Consider the following 21,683-nt stretch of genomic DNA (forward strand, 5'->3'; position numbering starts at 1 on the left):
AAAAATAAATAAAAAACAAGAATCCTAGAGGTAGTCCAACATGATGGAATGTGTCCCATTATGAAAGTGCACGTTGTCCTTGTGTTTTCATGGTTTTGAAAAGAGTGTCAACATAAGGCCATAGCTGAACTGACGGAATCTATACCTTGTTGGAGAGGCTGGGCAATGAGACCATCAGCCTGGGTCCCCACAGCTCGCCTAGAACACTCCCTAACATCGGAGCCCGAGCACCCGCTCACCACCCACATGACTTCTTCTCCTTTCCAGGCTCATCATTCGGCGAGACCACCTGTTGGAGGGAACCTTCAATCAGGTTATGGCCTATTCCCGGAAGGAGCTCCAGCGAAACAAGCTCTACATCACCTTTGTTGGAGAGGAGGGGTGAGGCACCAGCACTTTTATGGAGACACCGTAGTGTGGGTAGACCAGAGACCCCAGATCCTGGGTGATTCTTCTCAAGAAGGAGCAGGATGTCTCTAAGCCTTTGCCCCAAGGTGATTCTGATCATGTCCTCCCAGGAGCCCTTTCTCTCCAGGTGTTGCCAATCTTTAGGTTTCATGTTCTCTAAAAGCCTAAGATGATTGGCATGTTCTAGAGTCTGAGGTCACATGGTCAAAGTATAAGCCAAAAGTACAGACCTAAACTACTGCATCTTTACTTTCTCATGTGGGTACCCTTCTGAGTTTCTGATCAAAGAACTCTTCCCCCAAGAGCGCACGTATATAACTACATACCGAATTTTTCATATAATTTCAGTGATTTCTTGGCAAGCCGTCTCAGCCGTGGAGGGCAAGCCCACCCCGGGGGGACAGCAGAATGGATTTGAAAGTGTTTTCAATTTATACACATGCAGACATGCACCATCACAGCAAATTCTTTTGTACCTCCCACAATGAAGTCCCGGTTTTGAATGGGCCAGTTGTGTGTTTTATCCAAAAGGTATGATATGATTGAGGACAGAGGTTAAGGAACACTGCCATAGCATTGGTGCATGGCCGTCTAGTAAGGACATCATCCCCAAACCAATCACTGCATTCTCATTTTCTACAGCAAATTATCCTTCCCTTGGGATCCACTGTAAAGAGCAGAGGCTGCTCTCTGCTTTCCTAGCACTGACTCTGAAAGGGCAAGCCAGCCCCTGCCTAGGGACAGGTCCCCCGCCTCTCGCACGTAATGAGCTTCCCGGGCCTCTGCTTCCTTTGCAGCCTGGACTACAGTGGTCCTTCGCGAGAGTTCTTCTTCCTTTTGTCTCAGGAGCTCTTCAACCCTTACTATGGACTCTTCGAGTACTCCGCCAATGACACCTACACCGTGCAGATCAGCCCCATGTCTGCGTTTGTAGAAAACCATCTTGAATGGTAAGAGCTGGAATTTTTACTTTCTCGTGTTGGAAAGTTCTGGTCTTCCTTAGTCAGAAGACAGTGGTGTTTCTTGAGGGCCACTGTGTTTGGAGCAGCGGCCCGATATCATGAGGGCTGATGGGAGTGAATAACAAGGCACTAGAGCGAAGGTTCTCTGCCAGTCTTCACTCAGAATACAAAATAAATTACTAAAGACATACAAATTTCCTATCAACTGCAAATTGATATAAGATACTGTCATTGCCTTCTGAGGAGATGCGAAGGTAAGTAGACATAGGTTCCGAATGTTGATAATTCTACTAAAATCCTAAGAGTCCCCTGCAGAGGCTTCTTGAAGGTATTTGTAGGAAATTCTCTGATTTGGACCAATGGCTTTCACACTGTGGCCATCAGCTTCTGCATCTTGCTGTAAAATAAGTCTGCTGGGTCAGATGATCTCTCAGCATCCTTCTGACTTGAAAATCCAATATCTCTTTGGTCCTCTCTTCTTGAGACATCAGTTGCCACTTACTGAAATGAGTAAGAAGATGAGTATCAGTCAATTCTGTGTAGTTCTGTGGGTGAGATACCTCAGATATGGGTGTTAGAAGTCTCCAGAATGCTGCATGGGACACCTGGGATGCCTGCACTTTCCTACTGTGTCACCACCACACCTGACTCGAAAAGTACCCCTGACTTCACTGCAGGAGCTTCTGCCATGAGGAGGGAAACAAGTCTCGGAAACTGCTGATGTGGGTTCTTGTCTGACATTGCTTATTGATGATGTGTCATGGGGCTGCTGGTGAAGGGTGCTTCTCGGGTGACACCTGGGCCTGCTGGGCGTATGGCCCAAATCCCCATATTTTGGTTTTATGGCAACAGAACAACCCACCTCTGCTACGGCTGCCAGCTACAGCCCATGACCTCTCTCTCCAAACACTCTCAGCTTTGAAGTTCTTTTTTCGTTTTTTTTCATTTTTTAGAATTTATTTTATTGAAGTATAGTTGATTTACAACATTGTGTTAATTTCTGCTTTACAGCCAAGTGATTCAGATCTATATTTTTTCTTTTTCATATTCTTTTCCATTATGGTTTATCATAGGATATTGAATATAATTCCCTGTGCAATACAGTAAGACCTTGCTGTTTACCATTTATCTACTCTATATATAATAGTTTGCATCTGCTAATCTCAAATTCCCAATCCATCCCACCCCCTCCAACTCTCCCCCTTGGCAACAAATCTGTTCTGTATGTCTGTGAGTCTGTTTCTGTTTCGTAGATATGTTCATTTGTGTCATATTTTAGATTCCACATATAAGTGATATCATATGGTATTTGTCTCTTTCTGACTTACTTCATTTAGTATGATAATCTCTAGGTCCATCCATGTTGCTGCAAATGGCATTATTTCATTCTTTTTTATGGCTGAGTAGTATTCCATTGTATGTATATGTGTGTGTGTGTGTGTGTGTGTGTACCACATATTCTTTTTCCATTCATCTGTTGATGGACATTTAGGTTGTTTCCATGTCTTGGTTATTGTAAATAGTGTGCTATGAACATAAGGGTGCATGTATCTTTTTGAATTATAGTTTTGTCCAGGTATATGCCCAGCAGTGGGATTGCTGGATCATACGGTAGTTCTATTTTTAGTCTTCTGAGCAACCTCCATACTGTTCTCCATAGTGGCTGCACCAACTTACATTCCCACCAACAGTGTAGGAGGGTTCCCTTTTCTCCACACCCCATCCAGCATTTGTTATTTGTAGATTTTTTAATGATGGCCATTCTGACCATCGTGAGGTGGTACTTCATTGTAGTTTTGACTTGCATTTCTCTAATAATTAGTGATATTGAGCATCTTTTCATATGCCTACTGGCCATCTGGATGTCTTCTTTGGAGAAATGTCTCTTTAGATCTTCTGCCCATTTTTTTATTGGGTTGTTTGCTTTTTTGTTATTGAGTTGTATGAGCTGTTTGTATATTTTGGAAATTAAGCCTTTATTGGTCACATCATTTGCAAATATTTTCTCCCGGTCCGTAGATTGTCTTTTCATTTTGTTTATGGTTCCCTTTGCTGTGCAAAAGTTTGTAAGTTTGATTAGGTCCCATTTGTTTATTTTTGCTTTTATTTCTATTGCCTTGGGAGACTAGCCTAAGAAAACATTGGTACGATTTATGTCAGAGAATGCTTGCCTATGGTCTCTTCTAAGAACTTATGGTGTCATGTCTTGTATTTAAGTCTTTAAGCCATTTTGAGTTTATTTTTGTGTATGGTGTGAGGGTGTGTTCTAACTTCACTGATCTGCATGTGTCAGCTCTGAAGCTCTTGAGCTGAAGCAGGCGTGTCTGCATCAAGTGTTACAGTAGGTCTCTTGACTCTCCGCAGGTGAAGAAGCAAATGTGGCCCTTTGTTGTTCCTTTTCCTATAACTTATCAAATAAGGGGATGATGAAACCTGGGAGGCAGAAACACGTAGATGGGGCAGGCAGAGCAGGAAGTGGCCACTGAGGGGACATAGGAATGAGAATTGAAGGCCACATCTAACTTAGTCACGTTCAGGCAGGGTTCACTCCAGCAGTGGAGAGTGCCGTACCCCATGCCACAAGAATATATATGTACACAGATTATACTTCATATAATCCCTTAATTCTCTTAGTCTGTGAGCATGAAATTTAAGATGGTGCCTTGAAGGTCATGAATTAGAGTCAGGAAATATTTTCATCAAATGTCGTAGCATATAGGAAGGACTATGCCGGGTGTTGTGGGATACCTTCATTAATTAAGCAATTGTAAGTCAAGCATGTGCTATGTGCTAGGAGGATACAAAGACGAAGTGAATGAGATCTCCTCCCTCAAGGGGGGAGCATGTGAGTAAATCAATAATTCCACTACGATATCTTAAATACCAGGTTATGCATACATAATACACGTGTGTGTGTGTTTGAGAGAGAGAGAGCGCCCCGAGATGCATATATAAGCCTGGGAATTGTATTAAGTCACAAGGGAAAATGTCTCACTCAGCCCAAGGCAAGGGATGGGGGAGTGGGGAGTGAAACCAGGGGATCGCATAAAAAGAGGGGATAATTGTGCCATCTTTTTTTTTTTCTAGAGAGAGTGGGTATACGAGCCAAGCCTTAAGGGGCAATTGAGTAGGAGACTAGGCAGAGAAGGGGAGAAAAGACGTTCTGAGGATCCCGAATTAGAAGCAACACTCGAAAGGCGTGGGAGGGAACAGAGCCTTCGGCAAGCAGTGTAGATGGATCAGAGCCAAGAATGGCCTTTGGGGTTGTGGTGGGAATGAGGCTGGAGACAGAGAGAGAGGCAGATGGTCTCATCCCATAGGGAGAATGCTATCATTGGATTTCTGTTTTCAAAAAGTAAATCTTGCTGTAATGTGGGGAAAATGTTGAGGCGGGAAGGCTGGCAAGAGCTGAGACCAGCTCCGAAGCTGTTGATACATCCTGGGGAGAAACAGACGGTCAGAACTGAGGCAGAAGCAGGGTCTGAAAGAGGAGGGGACTGACTTTGGGAACTTCTCGGAGGGAGAAGAGACTGAACTAGTTGGTTCACTGGTTTAATGTTGAGGTGAGGGGGAGAGAGAAATATAGAATAAGTTCTAAGTTTCTGGTTGCACCATGCGGTGGATTGGAATCATTCAGTGTGATGGGAGTTATGTGAAATAGATGATACTTAGAGGAAGGATGAGGAATTCACCCTTTGACACGTAGAATTTGCAGTTTCCCTTATAAATACACACGGATATATTAGTATGTAACTGGAATATGGCCCTGGGCAGCAGGAGGGGAGCTGGGCTGGAAGCTGAGTTTGAGAGATACCAACACAGCAGGAGTGGCTCAGCCATGGGAGGAGATGGGAGCTCGCAGAGAGGTGGCCCATGCTGATGTGTCAGGGACGGGCGGAGCCAAAGGTCCCTGGGGGGAGCTAAGAAGGAGTGGCCAGGGACTCCCTTGGTGGCACAGTGGTTAAGACTTCACGCTCCTAATGCAGGGGACCCGGGTTCGATCCCTGGTCAGGAAACTAGATCCCACATGCATGCCGCAACTAAGAGTTCGCATGCCACAAGTAAGGAACCGGTGAGCCACAACTAAGGAACCGGTGAGCCACAACTAAGGAGCCCGTGAGCCACAACTAAGACACGACACAACCAAATAAATAAATAAATATTTTTTTAAAAAAAGAAGAAGGAGTGGTCAGAGCGCTTAGCCTGGGAGGAATGGGACAGAGAAGGAGGTGCTCCGACGAGGACCTGCTGATGGGGAAGAAGACAGTCTGAGAAGGTGGCGGCCAGAGGAGGTGTGCAGGCAATAGAAAGGGGTCCCCAGGGGTTCAGAGCCCAGGATTGGGAGGACGGAGCTTAGGACACCAGGGTAGGGAGAGCGTTCAGATGACCAAGGGAGCTGCATTTGGATGGTGGCAGAGGTTCATGGGGGTGAGCGCCCTGGCGGCGTGAAGGGAACCCAGTGTTCTGGAGGAAACCTTAGGATCCAGCATGTCTCAGCACAGACGCAGGGGAAGGCCACAGGCAAAGGTCTGATGAAAAGCACAGGAGAAACGCTGGACTCCTGGCCTGCTCAGTCACTTTCCACCAGGGAAGGCACCTCGCCACCTGCCTAGCCCCTGCTTTCTTTCGTCCTGACTCTGCTGTCTCTGACCATCTCTGGCTGGAGCAGTCCGTGTCAATATGTCTGTTACACTTCAGCGCTTGGAGGAAGGACACCACAGGGATGTTTTAAGAATTAGCAAAGTTCTCTGGATGGATCCTTTATAAAGGTCAGAGGCCCGTAGTGCCTGGCCCAGAAGTGCTAGTTCCCCTCTGTCTTTGCAAAGGAAGGGACGTGAGGACTTTCACCCGCTGAGGTTCCCACTGCTGTTGAGAATATTTGCTGTGTAGCCCGGAAGCAAAATGGCAGGTACCTTACTGAGCAACTAGCAGTCTAAACGGAGCTCACGCAGGTGAGAGCTCCCTTTTAGCTCAACATCGGATGATGAATTGTCATGAAGTGAGCCGGGGCCTCCCCTCTGATCCGAGGCTCTGACTCTGAACCTCAGTCCCCTGAGCCCTGGGCTGGCAGAAAAGCCAGGATGCAGAGCCAGCACTGGTCCCAGATGGTACCACGACCCTCACGTGGGGTCAGACTCTTGTCTCATCAGTGCTTCAGAGGTCCTGGGGGAAGGAAGAGGGTTTCCTTTGGGCGTCACTGCCGCACAGAGAGAACTTGAGCCACCGGGTACGAGCCTGCTGTGGCTTTGAATGGGAGGCCCTGCTTGGCTGTGGGTGTCTCAACCCGATGGTAACGCGGCAGTTATTCCTTCTGTGTATTTTCCTACAAGCCGTCCTGCACCTTGGGGCAAATGGATTTAACAAGGAAACCGAGCGCCCCCGAGTGCTGGGCCATTTTGGCAAAGGGCACGCAGGAGGGCGCAACACCTGAATGAAGTCGCTCCGGGCCTTACGCAAAGTGTGGGCAGCAAGTGGGTGGTGAGGCCCCCTGCCTGAGGCTTTGTCACTGTGTTTCCTGCAGCCAGGGGTCGATGCCACTGAGGAAACTGACTCCCGAGTTCTCAGTTCTGTTGCCCAACCGGGTGCCACTCCCCACCGGCAGGGTGGGCAAGGCTGGGGCTGATCTCAGATGTAGGCGCCTGGCCCGCCTTCCTTCTTCACTCCCCGCTGGGACCCTTTATCCCGTGATCCACGTGGACTGTGAGGAAGATGACACTTCCTATGACCAACACATCACTCATAAGAAAACGGAGACCAGAAGATTACAGGGCTCATCACAGTCACAGCCTTGACATTGTAAAGCTACAAGTTGTCCCTGATGCGGGACAGGCCAGAGCAGGAGTCCGCCTGGAAGGGGAGTGGCTTCTGCCCCCTGCCCTCCTCTCTCCTCTGCAGAGAGGCCCTGCAGACCAGAAATAAACAGGGAGAAAACTGATCCGCTTTACAGGATTAAACATCCCCCAGGATGGAAACATTGCTCGCGTATGGCTGGGAGAGGTCATTTTGTAAATTATTATTCTGGTTCTTTATCTGTCCACTGGCCCTTCTTTTGTGTCCCACACTCTGTTTTGTCTGTTGTGTCCCCTTTAAAGCGTAAGCTCCGTGAAAGCAGAGATGGGTCTGTCTTATTTTACTTTGGCACAGGCCTGGCACTTTGAGGTGTTCAAAATAACATTTCATTGACGATTGGATGCATAAGTGAGACTGGTTCCACAAGCCACACCAGCCACTTCCTTGTACCAGGGCCGTTAAGACAGAGGGCTCGTATCTTCCATGTGCAATTCATTGCTCAAAGGTCGCACTTTTATTTGTCATCTCTGGTTTGAAAGCCCTTACGGTGTCGGCAATAAACACGCATGTCCCCTGGGAGCTTGGCACTGAGCTCTGCACGAGCTCCACACTCAGCTTGTTACTGACACAGTGCCCGCCCCCTCTCACACTGCCACCTCCAGGTCAGGCACTACCCCAGAGATGGGCAGAGAGGCCTCTGCCACCAGATCCTTCTCCTGCTAGCTCCTCCTTGACCGTAGCTACTTGAAATTCTCTGCTTCCTGCTCCCTGTGTGTGGGTTTTGCATACCCTGGGGTACAGCCCGGAAATCAAAAGCCTGCATACGGGGCACAGCGATTCAACCTCCTTCCCTTTATGCCTAGTCAAGCGTCGAGAGATACTAATATGAATAAATATGGTGACATTTCTATATACACGCATTAAGTAAACCGGAAAAAAAATCTGTTTTTTTGAACTTCAGCCTAAAAGGAATTCGTGTAATTGCTGTTTCATGACTTATTTGTATTACCCAATTAAGTTGTATGGACCCTGCTGGGACCCTAGCCCCACCAGGCTCTCTGCAGCAACAGGGGAGAGTTCTTTTTCCCTTTGGTTGGAGCAACCAAATAATGAAACCAAAGCTGAGAACGACACGGCACAAGCTTTATTCAGTAACCAAAGAATGGAGAAGCAGGAACTAAGTTCACAGATCAACTTCTCACCCACCAGGAAGGAGATTTAATTTTTAGGAGTAAAGACAAGGGGAGCAGGAATGAGGCTAATGATGGAGAGACTTATGCATTAGTCTACTGGGGAAGGGGCAGGGCTTTTTCAAGGGAGTAGGATGCCACGCCCTTATCCTTTTTTGGTCCTTAATGTCCGGTCATGGCCAGGGTAGTTGTGTCATTTAGTATGCTAATGTAGTAAAATCAGTGTCTAATGAGACTCAGGGTCTGTTGGAGGTCAGATTCGTTGCCATCTTGGTCCCAGCTGGTTCCATCTGGGTTTTTTTTATTTGTTTGTAGCTTCCTTTCTTTTTTTTTTTTTTTTGCGGTAATCGGGCCTCTCACTGCTGTGGTCTCTCCCGCCGCGGAGCACAGTCTCCGGACGCACAGGCCCAGCGGCCATGGCTCACGGGCCCAGCCGCTCCGTGGCATGTGGGATCTTCCCGGACCGGGGCACGAACCCGCGTCCCCTGCATCGGCAGGCGGACTCTCAACCACTGAGCTACCAGGGAAGCCCGACCGAGAAATCTTAAAGTAATATTCCAAATTCCATATCTTCATTCTTTGATTATGATTGTCATTTGCATATTAGTGAGGTGCTCATATGATGATCTTTTTATTCTTTTAATCACCATTGCATGTTGATTTTATGTCCCTGGAGATACAGAAGTTAATATAAAACTAAACAATGAAACACCCATTGAAAACTTATTAAACATGCCAAGCACTGTTCTAGACACTTTCATCTAACAGCACTATAGCCCAGATACTACTTAGTATACTGCTTTTACAGATGAAGAAAATAAGGTGCAGATATAACCAAAATCACAGAGATAGTCACAGACCAAGCTGGGATTGGAACCCAGAAAACCTGGCTCCGGTGTCAGGCTCTAGCCCCCCATTAAGGCAAAGTCAGATATTTAATTGGGCAATTTACAATACAATGTGATAAATGCTATACGTACCTCTATTATAGAACTTATCACATTGCATGGTAATAAGTATTAGGTACAAGGAGCTTTAAAAATGAGTGAGAATAGTTAGTTGGCTGGCAGAGATGGGGAGAGGAAACTTCCAGGGAGAGGGCCCGAAATTCATAGCAGGATGGCAGGTGAGCAAGCAGATGTCAGTTGGATTTGGCTGCAAAATAGAGAAAGAGGGGCTTCCCTAGTGGCGCAGTGGTTGGGAGTCCACCTGCCGATGCAGGGGACGCGGGTTCGTGCCCCGGTCCGGGAGGATCCCACATGCCACGGAGCGGCTGGGCCCGTGAGCCATGGCCGCTGAGCCTGTGCGTCCGGAGCCTGTGCTCCACAACGGGAGAGGCCACAACAGTGAAAGGCCCGCGTACCGCAAAAAAAAAAAAAAAGAGAGAAAGAGAAAGGCTGTAAAGGCACCTTGTGTCAAATAGGGAAGTGCATTTAATGGCGTCCAGGGAGTTTGGATTTTATCACAAAGATGACGATGTATTTTTTGGGGGGTAGAGGCATGTCTTGATCAGGTCTGTATTTTAGAAAGTCAACCCTGATTATAAGTAGGTGAATTGGAGTGGAAATGGGGTTGTCATTTAAGTGGCAGTTCTTTGAAATAGTTCTTTGAAAAGAGGATAAAGAATCAAACTAGGACAGGAAGCTGTTTCATAAGAAGGATGAGCAAATGAGCAAAACTTGGTGATGGATTATAGACAGTGGTGGTATATGAAATTTCCCACTTGCACAAAATGATGTATATGAAAATACCAGGTCAAAAGTTCTCATCTTTTTTAAATTTAATTTTATTTATTTTTGGCTGTGTTGTGTCTTCGTTGCTGCGCGCGGGCTTTCTCTAAGTTGCGGCGAGCGGGGGCTGCTCTTTGTCGTGGTGCACAGTCTTCTCATGGGGGTGGCTTCTCTTGTTGCAGAGCACGGGCTCTAGGTGCACAGGCTTCAGTAGTTGTGGCATGTGGGCTCAGTAGTTGTGGCACACGGGCTTAGGTGCTCCGCGGCATGTGGGATCCTCCCGGACCAGGGCTCGAACCCGTGTTCTCTGCATTGGCAGGCGGATTCTTAACCACTGCACCACCAGGGAAGTCCTCTTATCTATTTTTAATGGAGGCATAAACCACAAAACTATAAATGTGAAAAGCTTCAAACTTATTTTTATATCTAATAAATTATGAATAGAGCAAAATGCATATATTTTCTAATCTTTATGCTTGAATAGAAAAGATTCACATTCCAGCTGAAAAATCTCCTGTAAGGGCCTTCCCTCAGCACTCATTTTAAAAGAGCCCAGCCATTTATAACTCTCCAACTTAACATCTTAATTCATTATATTGACAGAACTTATCGCTCTCTGAAATAAACTGTATTTATAGATTTATATTGTGTACTTGTAACTCATTACTGTGTGTCTCTCCCCCTGAAAGACTGAGGTCTTGCTTTCCTAGTCACAAACTTGGCACTCAATAAATGAGTGTGGAAGGAAGGAAAGAAAGAAGGACAGGAGGCACAGAGGGAAGAAGGGAGGGTGGGTGGATGGATGGATGGATGGATGAGTTTCAATCTCATTTCAATTTTTAGTTCAGAATATTTGTAATTCAGAAGAACGGGTCATTGTCAAGCATCATTTAAGTTCTACTAGATGTTCTCTGAAATCACCACTGGAAATTCTTTTTCTGTTTCAATGATTCTGAATGCCACTTTTCCCAGAGCAAATCTAAGATGCACTAAACAGCTGAAAGAGGTGAACTTCTCTATTTTGAGGAAGACTGCCAGAGTGTCGACGTGTGCTGTTCGTTAAGTGTTAGCCCGTATCATTTTAAGAAGTCAGGGTGATGTGAGTCACTCTTTACATAATCATCAGTGTAGGAAGAATTTTCAGAAGCCAGGGTTCAAATCTGATGCTGTTTAATCAGTTTCTGTGCAACCACCAGAAGGTCCGTTTGCTCATTTCATGTCAGTGATAGTGACAGATCTAACCCTCCTATATCATAACCAGAAATCCTGGGACCTCTCAAGCCAAAATCTCCAAGAACCTTTGCTAACTGTGAACCAGACTCCCCGCTGTCCTTCTACCCCCTGCTCTGACCTCTCCCTTTCCAAGCAGACACTACCTGGGTGGCAAAAATCTTCTGTTTTCAGGTATTTAGCAAGAGGAGGGGGAGGGGGGAGGGAGGCTTCTTGGAGCGTGTTTAGAGTTTGGCCAAGTGGGTATTAAGTATCATTGCAGAGTTTTATGGAACTTAAGAAGTCATGGATAACACACTTTAAATATCCCTTACTATATCTGCAGAGTCTTAATTAGTAGGTAGGAACCACAATATCGCGAGATTCCATCGGATGTCTCCTGGCCCTTCAACCCCCAAGGGCCCCTCCTGAGAGAAGAGCTCAGTGTGTCGTTTTCATTTGAGTCAAGGGTCAGATAAGCTCCCCCATGCCACGTCATGCCAATAGCAACCCCCAGGTTCCTCCCTAGGCACCTACAAGAGCTTCCCTGGTTCCATCTCTGGCTGCATCTGAGTAGCCTTCCTAGCAATGCCCTAGAGAGGCTCAGGGCACACATTAGCTGAGAAGTCACCATAAAATGTGCATGTCTGGTTGTGACTATGTCCACTGCTTAACCTAGCTTTCTTCAGAACTTGCGAGAAACTTCTAGTAAAGCTTTCAAAACAATTAGCGAGAACACTCTTTTTCAACACTTGCCTTATGCAGAAATAGGCCTAAGGATGTACGAGATTTATATGACAGAGGTGGCAGTTCAAGTCAGTTGGAAAAGAATGGACTATGTAGTCAATGAGGCCAATATACAACCAAAAAAAATGAGGTTAAATTCCTCTCCAACTTGAAAGCACATGTAAAAAATGTAACAGTAAGATTTCTTCAAAAAACTCTGGGTGACTTACTATATATTCTAGAAAATAAACATTATTGAGAACAGAAAACAAACTCAGGAAACTTTGAGTGGTAGAGGCTTTTTCACTCAAGGTTGGAACCCTGGAATCTAGCAAAGAAAAGGAAAATATATTTGAATATATAAAAATGAAAATATTTTTATGGCAAAAATACCATAAATAAAGGCAAAAGGCAAGCTTTGATTCTGAAAAATAATCTTTGCAACTCAGGAAAATCAGAGGCTGAAAATCTGCAATAGAGATTTCAAAGAGCTCTTCCACCTCGAAAAGAAGAGGAGAAACAACTCTAGAAAAATCAGCAAAGAAAATGAAAAAAGCTGTTCAGAGAAGAAAAAATCCAAATAATCACCAAACCCATAAAAAGAATTTCAGTTTTATCAGTGGCAGGGATATTTAAGCAAAATAAAGAAACAATGATATATCACTTTATTACAATCAAATTGGCAAATATTAAAAAGAATTATATTACCTCTTTTCAGGAGGACATGGGTGAACGTTTATTCTCTTCCATCACCAATAGAAACATGAATTTTGATAGCCTTTTTTAAAAACACAATCAACAGTATATACTAAAACTTTTGAACCCATATACCCTCTGGCCCATGAATCTCTCTCATAGAAATAAAAGCACTGCTATAAGGACTCTTATAATAACAGCTACTATTATTGAGCCCTTATTATGGGCCAGGTATCTTTGTAAAAGCTCTACGTGAGTTGCACATCCTGTTATGATCTCCCTATTTTACAAATGAGGAAACTGGTACCCGTAGAGGTTTAGTACTTGCCCAAGGTAGCATAGCTAATAAATGGCAGAGCCGGGAATCCAACCCAGGCAGCATGGCTCTCCAGTGCAGACTTTTAAAAGCTATCCCATCCTCCCTAACAAAACATACCAGGATGTTTATTTCAGTATCGTTTGTAAAGACACAAATGTAGAAGCAACCCAAGTGTCCATCAGCAGAGACCAGTTAACTTCATCACAGCAGCTCCACACTGCACCATGATATGAGGCGTAAAAAGCTGAATTAGAATCTTACCAGATGACGGAAGAGGATTTCTTCAAGATATTGTTAAGGGAAGAAAAGCAGAAAACTATGAACAACACAATTTAAAAACCAAAAACTAACGATGCAAAACCTGTACCTGCATGGATATAGATACGTAAATATAAATAACTTAGTCTGTGATTACCTGATTTAGAGGAAAAATATGGAAGGATACATCTTAGTCAGCATGGGTCCCAGGAGATGAGATGAGAGAGCAGCCAACCAGGCCAGAAGGAGACGAAACTAATGATAATAAAAAAGTGTCTATGAGCATATTAATGAATTAATATAAAAATTACAAGTGTGTATACATTTTTAAAAATAAATCCCTAACGACTGAAATGCCATTTGGTACAAATGGCTTAGCTAAGTTATTAGAAAGAAACAAGTGTCTTAGATGTGAATTCCTCAATGCGCCCTCCGATTTCTGAGGACCCGATGCTGGTCGCACGAACTGCTGGGCAGTCAGTGAGCCTCTGGTGTATGAGAAATGCCACACAGACGCACTCCCACCTCGCTCACTCTACCTCTGGTGTCTTCCATTCTCCATCCCATTTGCCTGCCCTTTCCTCAGCCCCCAAATCTTTAATAATTCCCAGTGTCTACAAAATGAAGTCCAGATGCCTCAGATCCTCAGGGACTCCCCAAGGTGCAAGATCACCTGTCTTGGGACACCGTCTACCTCTCCCGCCAGCCCTTCTACCCAGTCCTTGAGCTCCGTCAGGCGCGCTCCTCTCCCTTAAGGGCCCCATCATTTCCTCTGTTCTCTCATTTAAGGGTGGGTCCACGTGTCACCCACCCTTAAAGCCCATTTAAAATACTTTATAGTACTCTTGTGACTTCTTTCCTGAACTTTCTTCTGAAGAGTAAGTTCATCTTCTCTTGAGTTCTTTATTTTTTTTTAATATTTATTTATTTGGCTGCACTGGGTCTTAGTTGCGGCATGCAGGATCTTTAGTTGCGGCATGCATGCAGGGTCTAGTTCCCTGACCAGAAATTGAACCCGGACCCCCCGCATTGGGAGCGCGGAGTCTTAACCCCTGGACCACCAGGAAAATCCCCTTGAGTTCTTTTAGAAACAAAGGTTTTCAGACACCTTTAGCTGAAACCTTGCTTTCCAATGAAATTTATATTCAGTCCCAGTATCTAGGACAGAAGAAGGTGGAGCTAGTCTCCTTCAGGGAGTCTGGGGGCTGGTCATTTTTCCACTCAGACTCTTCTTCCTCCCCCCCCCATCTTTATACTTCTGTGCAAAACAGTTTGAATAAAACACCACTCTGGGCTGTCTGCATTTCTCATTCCATTTCTCCCTGGCTACTCTGTATGGTAAGGATTCGTGCTAGCTTCGAAACTGGATCAAGCAGCAAGCACGTTATCGCCCCTTGCAACCAGCATGGTTTCTGGCATACAGGCAGCACCCTTCAGTTCCTGAGGCAGGGTGCCACACAGCCAGAGGAGTAAATTCCTGCTGCAACTCTCAGCTGCTGTGTGACCCTGGGCAGGGTCTGAATCTTAACCTCCTTTCCCATGAAAAGGTGATAACAGTGCCTATTCTGTGTGATGGTCGTAAGGGTACCGGAAAAGTGACTGGTACCCAGTAGGCGTTTAACAGATGCGGATGCCATCGTTCTGTCCTTGAGTGTATGTGTGTATCTTATAGGGACATCAGAAAGCGTTAGAGAAAATCCCAGGTTTCTGAGTCTTGGCACTATGACATTCTTTGGGACCAGATGATTCTTTATGGTGGGGACTGTCCTGTGCGTTGGAGGATGTTGAACAGCGTCCCTGGCCTCTGCCCACTAGGTACAGTCCCACCACTACCACCATCCCGGGGTTGTGACAACCAAAAGTGTCTCCAGATATTGCCAAATATGTCCCTATTGAGAACTACGGCTTTAATGTTCCCATATGGAAAAAGCTTGGGAAAATAAATGTGTCACATGGCTGACCAAGGGCAGCAATATTTTTGCAGGATTAAGAATACTTCCCTGGCCTATAGTTCTATAAAAAAACATGTTCATATTCAACATCTCTGGTTCCTGGACCAGCGTAACCCAGCCCTTGAGCGGGGACGGGGCAAGAGCCACTGTGTAGTCAGGCCCCTGAGCTGAGTCCATGCTCTTATTCCCTTCAAGTCCATCCAGAAGAGAACCTCCCACTTGCTTCTCCTTGTTTTTAATACCCTTTATGAGTCATTTCAAACATATACAAACAACAGACATGCCTAATGCTCTTATCACCCAGTTTCAAGAACTTGTACAGTTCTCCAGACCTGAATTTGATATTTTAAAGTAAAATTTGCACGTTACATGCACAAACTTTATCTGTATATTTTTGACAAATGTATATACATTTATATCCTACACCCTTATAAAGATACGGAATTTTTCTGTCACCTCAAAAATCTTCTCGTGGGCCTATCTGTGACCCCTCTCAACTCCCTGAAACCACTGAATAGATATTTTCAGCACCTGTTTTCTTTGTATGCTCTAGAACTTCATAGAAATTAAATTATTTAGTTAGTCCTCTTCAGTAGTAATTCTTCCACTTGCTTTTTATTTTTAACATCTTTATTGGAGTAGAATTGCTTTACAATGGTGTTAGTTTCTGCTGTATAACGAAGTGAATCAGCTATACGTATACATGTAACCCCATATCTCCTCCCTCTTGTGTGTCCCTCCCTCCCTCCCTATCCCACCCCTCTAGGCTTCCCAAGACGGTTGACTCCCCGACTCATTCAGGGACAGACGCCACGCCCCTTGGGAATCAGGATTCCCACAGCATTCCTGGGTGGTTGGGAGGGTAGAGGGCAGGGAGTGTTCAGGCAGGTGGTTTTGTCACCTGCCCAGTGGCGGGCCACCCTGTCCCTCCCCGCGGGCCTGCATGTGCAGGAGGGCCAGATGCCACGCCTCAGTCTTCCCACAGACCAGGAGGGAACAATTACAGAGCAAAGCCGGGATGTCAGGACCAAGCCCAACCCATGATTAGCTGTAGAGATGGGACACTAGCTTAGGGCCAAACCCTGAACTCAGCTGGCAGGAATGTGCACCCAGCAGAGAGAATGCAGACCGCGCCGGGCGTGGCGTGGGAGCGGGAAACGTGTCGTTCTGTACGTACAGGGAGCTGCAAAGAATCAAGACTGCCCTTCCCAAATACTGACGGCATAGCAGGGACGCGCTTTTTGCTGGTACTTGCCCCCGCTGTTTGCACTGCGTTCACATTCCAAAGGGAGCTCTGTTTGTTTTAATTTGTATTAGCCGTCTGTAGACCTGATCACTGCTTTTTCTGGAAGCTCAGTTGGGTGGGGCAGCTGGAAGGGTGCAAGGTTTTTGAGGAGACGATGAAAGAAGAAAGGGAAAGACTTGTACGGCACAGGTGGAAAGAGAAACTGAAACCAGGGCAGCCCTTCGTCCTCTCTGGACTGGAGGGAAACGCATGGCCAGTGTCACCGCGTACAGGCTGGTGACACAAGAAGGGGATTAGCTTGGGACAAAAGGAAGAACCCCTCCCCTATTTAGTGGGACAGGAGGAGGCATGGATGCAGGTCACTGGGCTGAGAAGAGGCCAAGCAGGACCCTTCACATCCTCTGCTTTTGGAAGAGACAGGTCTTTGAACTCCATCCTTCTCTGGTGCCCACGCATAGAGCACAGTGACTGTTGCCTAAGTCAAAACTTCACTTCCGACTTTCACACCATATTTTTCCATCGTAAAAAAAAAAAAAAAGGATGAGGGACTTGGAGTCTGTGGTCCTCACACTTCAGTCAGCAACTGCAGAGCTTGTTTTAAATGCAGATTCCCAGAGCGCACCCCACAGAGAGTCTAATCTCCAGGCACTTATATTCGAACAAGCACCCCAGGGAACCTGATGCCAAAGGAAGGATCGCCACCCTTGGAGAAACACTGCCACAGATGCTGGCGGCGGCTTCAGGAGCCCTCCAGAGAGTGTGAGAAGAAGAAAGCTAGATGTGGGTGCAGTTTTCACACAAAGAAATGAAATCACCCCAGCCAGAAACAGCAGATTTTCACTCCGTTTACCAATACATGAGAAGTTAGAAAACATGAAGTGGACGTCCAAAGAGGAAGGCAATAATATTGGGTAGAGCATGGAAACACATATTGTGTGGGAATCTCATATTTAATGCACTTAAATAGTGAGGTTGAGAAAGGATCATTGTTTTTAATTAATCAAAGTTACAAGCATAAGGAAAAAGGAGTATCTTTGAGATGGGTTTTTAAAATATCATAGAATTTAGCAATTATGGAGTGCTGTTTCATCTTCAAAGAGCCTATGAACATTAAAGTACTCTTTTCTAAAATTCTCCCTCGAGGTAGGTAAGCAAAATTGAACATTATTATCCCTTATTTGTAGATGGGGAGAGAAAAGTGGAGAGGCTGTTTCAACCTAACATTGAAAGGACTTCAAAAAATAATAATAAGTTCCCGCCGTAGAGATCTGGGTTTCCCACCTTTAGCTCTCCTGGATGTGTATATGATTGGACAAGATGTCACAGCACGTTTTGTATAAGTGACCACTGGTGGAGGTGTGAATAAGCTTCTGTGCTGCACAGAGGCGGGAGATGCCATTTCCTGTTCTCCTAATTTCCCTGGTGTGTTAGGATTTAAACTGAGCAAAGGTTTCAAAAGAATCAAAGTTAATTAATTTGACCAGGCTGTTTACATTACCTTACTTCAGTGTCCTAACGTGTAACCTGGGGATTAAAAATTAGACTTCGATTACGTGCCTCAAACTTTTTTGTGGATACATTGTGGCTTGATTAAGTAAATGGAAATGGCTGCTGCCCACCTTAAAAATTGGCTTTGAGGACAAAGGAAATGAAAATACTCTAGTAACAGTACAAGCCCGAGAATAAGTTACAATATGTAGTTAATATCATGGCTGAGAAATCCTTACGCTTGACCCTTTCTAAGTATAAAAATGTTAAAAATTGCAACTATTGGTTAAGTCATTGAAAGATGTACTTTCCGAGAGAGGTGTTCATTTTCGGATTTGCTTAAATACCAAATAGAATTAAGAGAGTCAACATCTCGTCTTCAAAAGACTTTTTGTCTATTGGAAGAGCTTTTCTATAAACATAAGTTATGTGAAAATACAAAGGTTTATCTTCTGTCTAGCCTCAACTTCATTAGAGGAAATATATATTCAGAGCAGTGGGAAGGGTGAAGAGTTTTACAGCAACAGAATTTGGAATGAATGGAGGGCCAGGGCCAGGGTCAGGGTCAACCACCTGGAATGGATTTCCTAAGTTAAGAATAGTAAAGCTGTCTGGGGAAAAAAATGTATTGAAAAGGACATTTGCACAGGTGGACCTGGGACAAAAGTTCAACCCTAGTCAAGTTGAGAACAGGATCAAGGTACCTAAATGGTCCCAGGATCTGAGAAGGGGAATAATTGGTGGAGACGTATAAATCTAATGATTAGGAACATCATTGCGACAGACACATGGGAATCACTCCAGACATCTAAGAAAGTGTGTGACATAATCCAGGAGACAGACCCTCAGGCACAGACTGGGAACGGACCAGACAGATGCCTTGGGACCTCTGGGGCACAAAGGGGCATGAAGGACTTTCCGGTTTCAGATGATGAATAGCAAACGTAGACTCCAAGATTGGCTTTCCTTACTATCCAGACTTCTAGGGACTTTCTTCTTCTATTCTCATCTCAAAGAATATCAACTAATTCTATGCTGTAAAGAAAAATATAATCAGTCGATACATCTTCAAAACAATCAAGCTAAATAGAACATAGTCGCAAGCCCTGACATCATGTTGATTCATTTATATATTGTTTATGCTTCCCATACTTCCCCTCTACCAATACAATTAATTCAGAACCAATTACTTAGATAGCTTCAAGTATTCCTGGTATGTGGTTATACCAGTACGTACGCTTTTGTGTAGCATGAGAACATGATGTTGTCAGAGCCATTATTATTTTGCCAGTCAGGTGAAAATTACAGAATGTCATTTCAGTTGAGACTTAGGTAGTAGTTCAGTAACTCTAATAATTTCCTGAACCATAATGTCACTAGTCTGTATGCCCCATGGAAGCTTGGGAGCCTTGTCTGTTGTGCTCTAAGTACCCCAGCAACTAGACAGTGCCTCAAAAACGGTAGGTACCTCAATATGATTTGTTGAAAGATTGAATGAATGAAAAACCTAAAAGTTGTTTAGGTTATATCGAATTGATTATTTTTTTCCCCTGACTCAGTTTTTGTGTAATACTGTGCATTGCTTAATGAGTCACAGGCAGAGAAGGACACAACATTTAAAGGGTCAGTAGGGCGCTATGGGTTTTGCCTAGAGCACAGTGACGCTGTTATTCCTTTATTCTCTGGTCTTTGCAGCTCAGATAATTAAGACCTTTTCAACCTTCACCTTCCTGTTTTACCCAGCAGATCTCAGAACATTTCAGTTATCCAGGCAAGCAGCATGTTTTGCTCAACTTTCCTATATAATTCTGGGCATGGAACCAGAGTCTATGTCTTATTGAAAATTAGATAAATTCTCCTCTTGCATGAAATTAAAAATATGACTTTAGTGGGTCAACGTATAAACTCTGCAATTATAGATTTAGTGATCCATGTCCAAGAAGATGAAGGAAGAGGGGTGTCCTTTGCATTGGGTACTATATTACTCTCCAAGAGCTACCTTAGCAAGTTACCACAGACTGGGTGTTCTCCGTTCTAGAAGCCAGAAATCCAAAATTGAGGTGTCAGCAAGGACATGTTCTCTGCCCAGGCTCAGGGGGAGAATCCTTCCCAGCCTCGTTCAGCTTCTGGTGGCTCCAGGCATTTCTTGGCTTGTGGCTGCATAACTTGAGTCTCTGATTCTGTCTTCACATGGCGTTTTCCTCTGTTTCTGTGTCTTCTCCTCTTCTGTCTCTTATAAGCACTTTTGGCAGTGGATTTAGGGCCCACGTGGATAATCCAAGATGATCTCATTTGGGGATCCTTAATGATATCTGCAAGGACCCTTTTTTTTTGGTTTTTTTTTTTTTGGTTTTAGGACCCTTTTTCTTAAGGTCACAGGATCCAGGGTTGAGGAAGACGATGCACCTTTGGGGGGGCACATTCAACCCGCTACAGATACAGATAATCTGCATAATCTACTTCTAGAAGAGCTTTCTCTGAACGGGAGGTGCCCATTTGGCCACCATGTTGCCATGTTGAGGAATAAGCAGCCCTGGTCTTAGTCCTTTGCCCCCTGCAGGGCTAATTTTAGTGAAGGGCACTTGGGCTAGACACATTCATTTCAGTTGCTAATTAGCAGTCAGAAGACCATATCCTGTCATTATCTTGTGTTGGCAGGGTCTCTTTCAGGACAGATGAAGAAAACTTCAAGTTTTCTCAGCCAATTTGCAGTGCTGTTTCCACACACAGGGAAGCCATGAAAGCCAAATATAAATCAGACCTTGCATCTACAATATTTAAACAATTTGAGGGGGGATGAGGGAGGCGACGCCTTTCAACCCATGCCTTGAAACATTATCTGAGTAAAGGTGCTGAAGAGAATAGACTTAACTTCCTACTGTATAGCAAGGAAAACTCTACTCAATATTACGTAGTAACCTATAAGGGAAAAGAATCTGAAAAAGAATAGATATATGTATATGTATAACTGAATCGCTGTGCTTTACACCTGAAACTTACACAATATTGTAAATCAGCTCTACTTGAATAAAAAAATTAAATAGTATATATATATATACTAGTTTAGATTAAAAAAAAACTAACTTTCCTAGCCCCAGTGACCTTGACCTACATTCCACTCTAGCCACCTGCTCCCACAATGGGCCTCCCAGCCTCATTATCACCCAGAACTGTGCCATATCTGAAACTGACGACTCTAAAATCCCTCCATCCATCATTCTACAGCCAGTGTTCCCACCTCCTCCCACTACCGCAGCTGCTTACCAAGTTCATTTGCACCTCAGACTCACCATCCCCTGCCCATCTGGCATGGTTTCCTTCCCCCCAGGCCTCCTGAACGCCTCTTTCCCCTGTACACAGTTCCCCCTCCCCTCCACGCTTACACCCCATCTGATGGGCAAAACGCCACCTTGGTTCAATATCAGAACTCAGTCTCCCATGTTCAACACCGGAGCTGTTCCCGGCACCTCTAGCACCAGAGAAAATGAAACGATCCTGAGAGACGGTACAATCCTAATTCATACTCTCTGACCCCAGCAGGCTCTACAGCAAAGCTCACCTGTCCTTTGATGCATCCTTCATTCCACTGGCCTGAAAGCCCCTACCAACCAGACTCCTTCACGTTGAGGAGATGCCTTCAGATCTTACTGAAGTGGAAACTCTGAGGGGACCACTTCCATTTCCCACCATGACTACAAATACCCACTCG

The 21,683-nt window shown here is 44.9% G+C and overlaps 1 protein-coding gene across 1 annotated transcript in view; it reads left to right on the plus strand.

Moving 5' to 3' along the window:
• The window catches only part of HECW1 (HECT, C2 and WW domain containing E3 ubiquitin protein ligase 1), a 253,789-nt gene that overhangs the window by 197,590 nt on the left and 34,516 nt on the right, over window positions 1-21,683 (plus strand). The window contains exons 20-21 of the mRNA XM_060156217.1: window positions 268-381; window positions 1,206-1,358. Of these exons, the coding sequence (XP_060012200.1) occupies window positions 268-381; window positions 1,206-1,358 (267 nt within the window). The remainder of the gene's footprint in view (window positions 1-267; window positions 382-1,205; window positions 1,359-21,683) is intronic.

Source organism: Lagenorhynchus albirostris, chromosome 8 (assembly GCF_949774975.1).
Source record: "Lagenorhynchus albirostris chromosome 8, mLagAlb1.1, whole genome shotgun sequence".
Lineage (NCBI taxonomy): Eukaryota > Metazoa > Chordata > Mammalia > Artiodactyla > Delphinidae > Lagenorhynchus > Lagenorhynchus albirostris.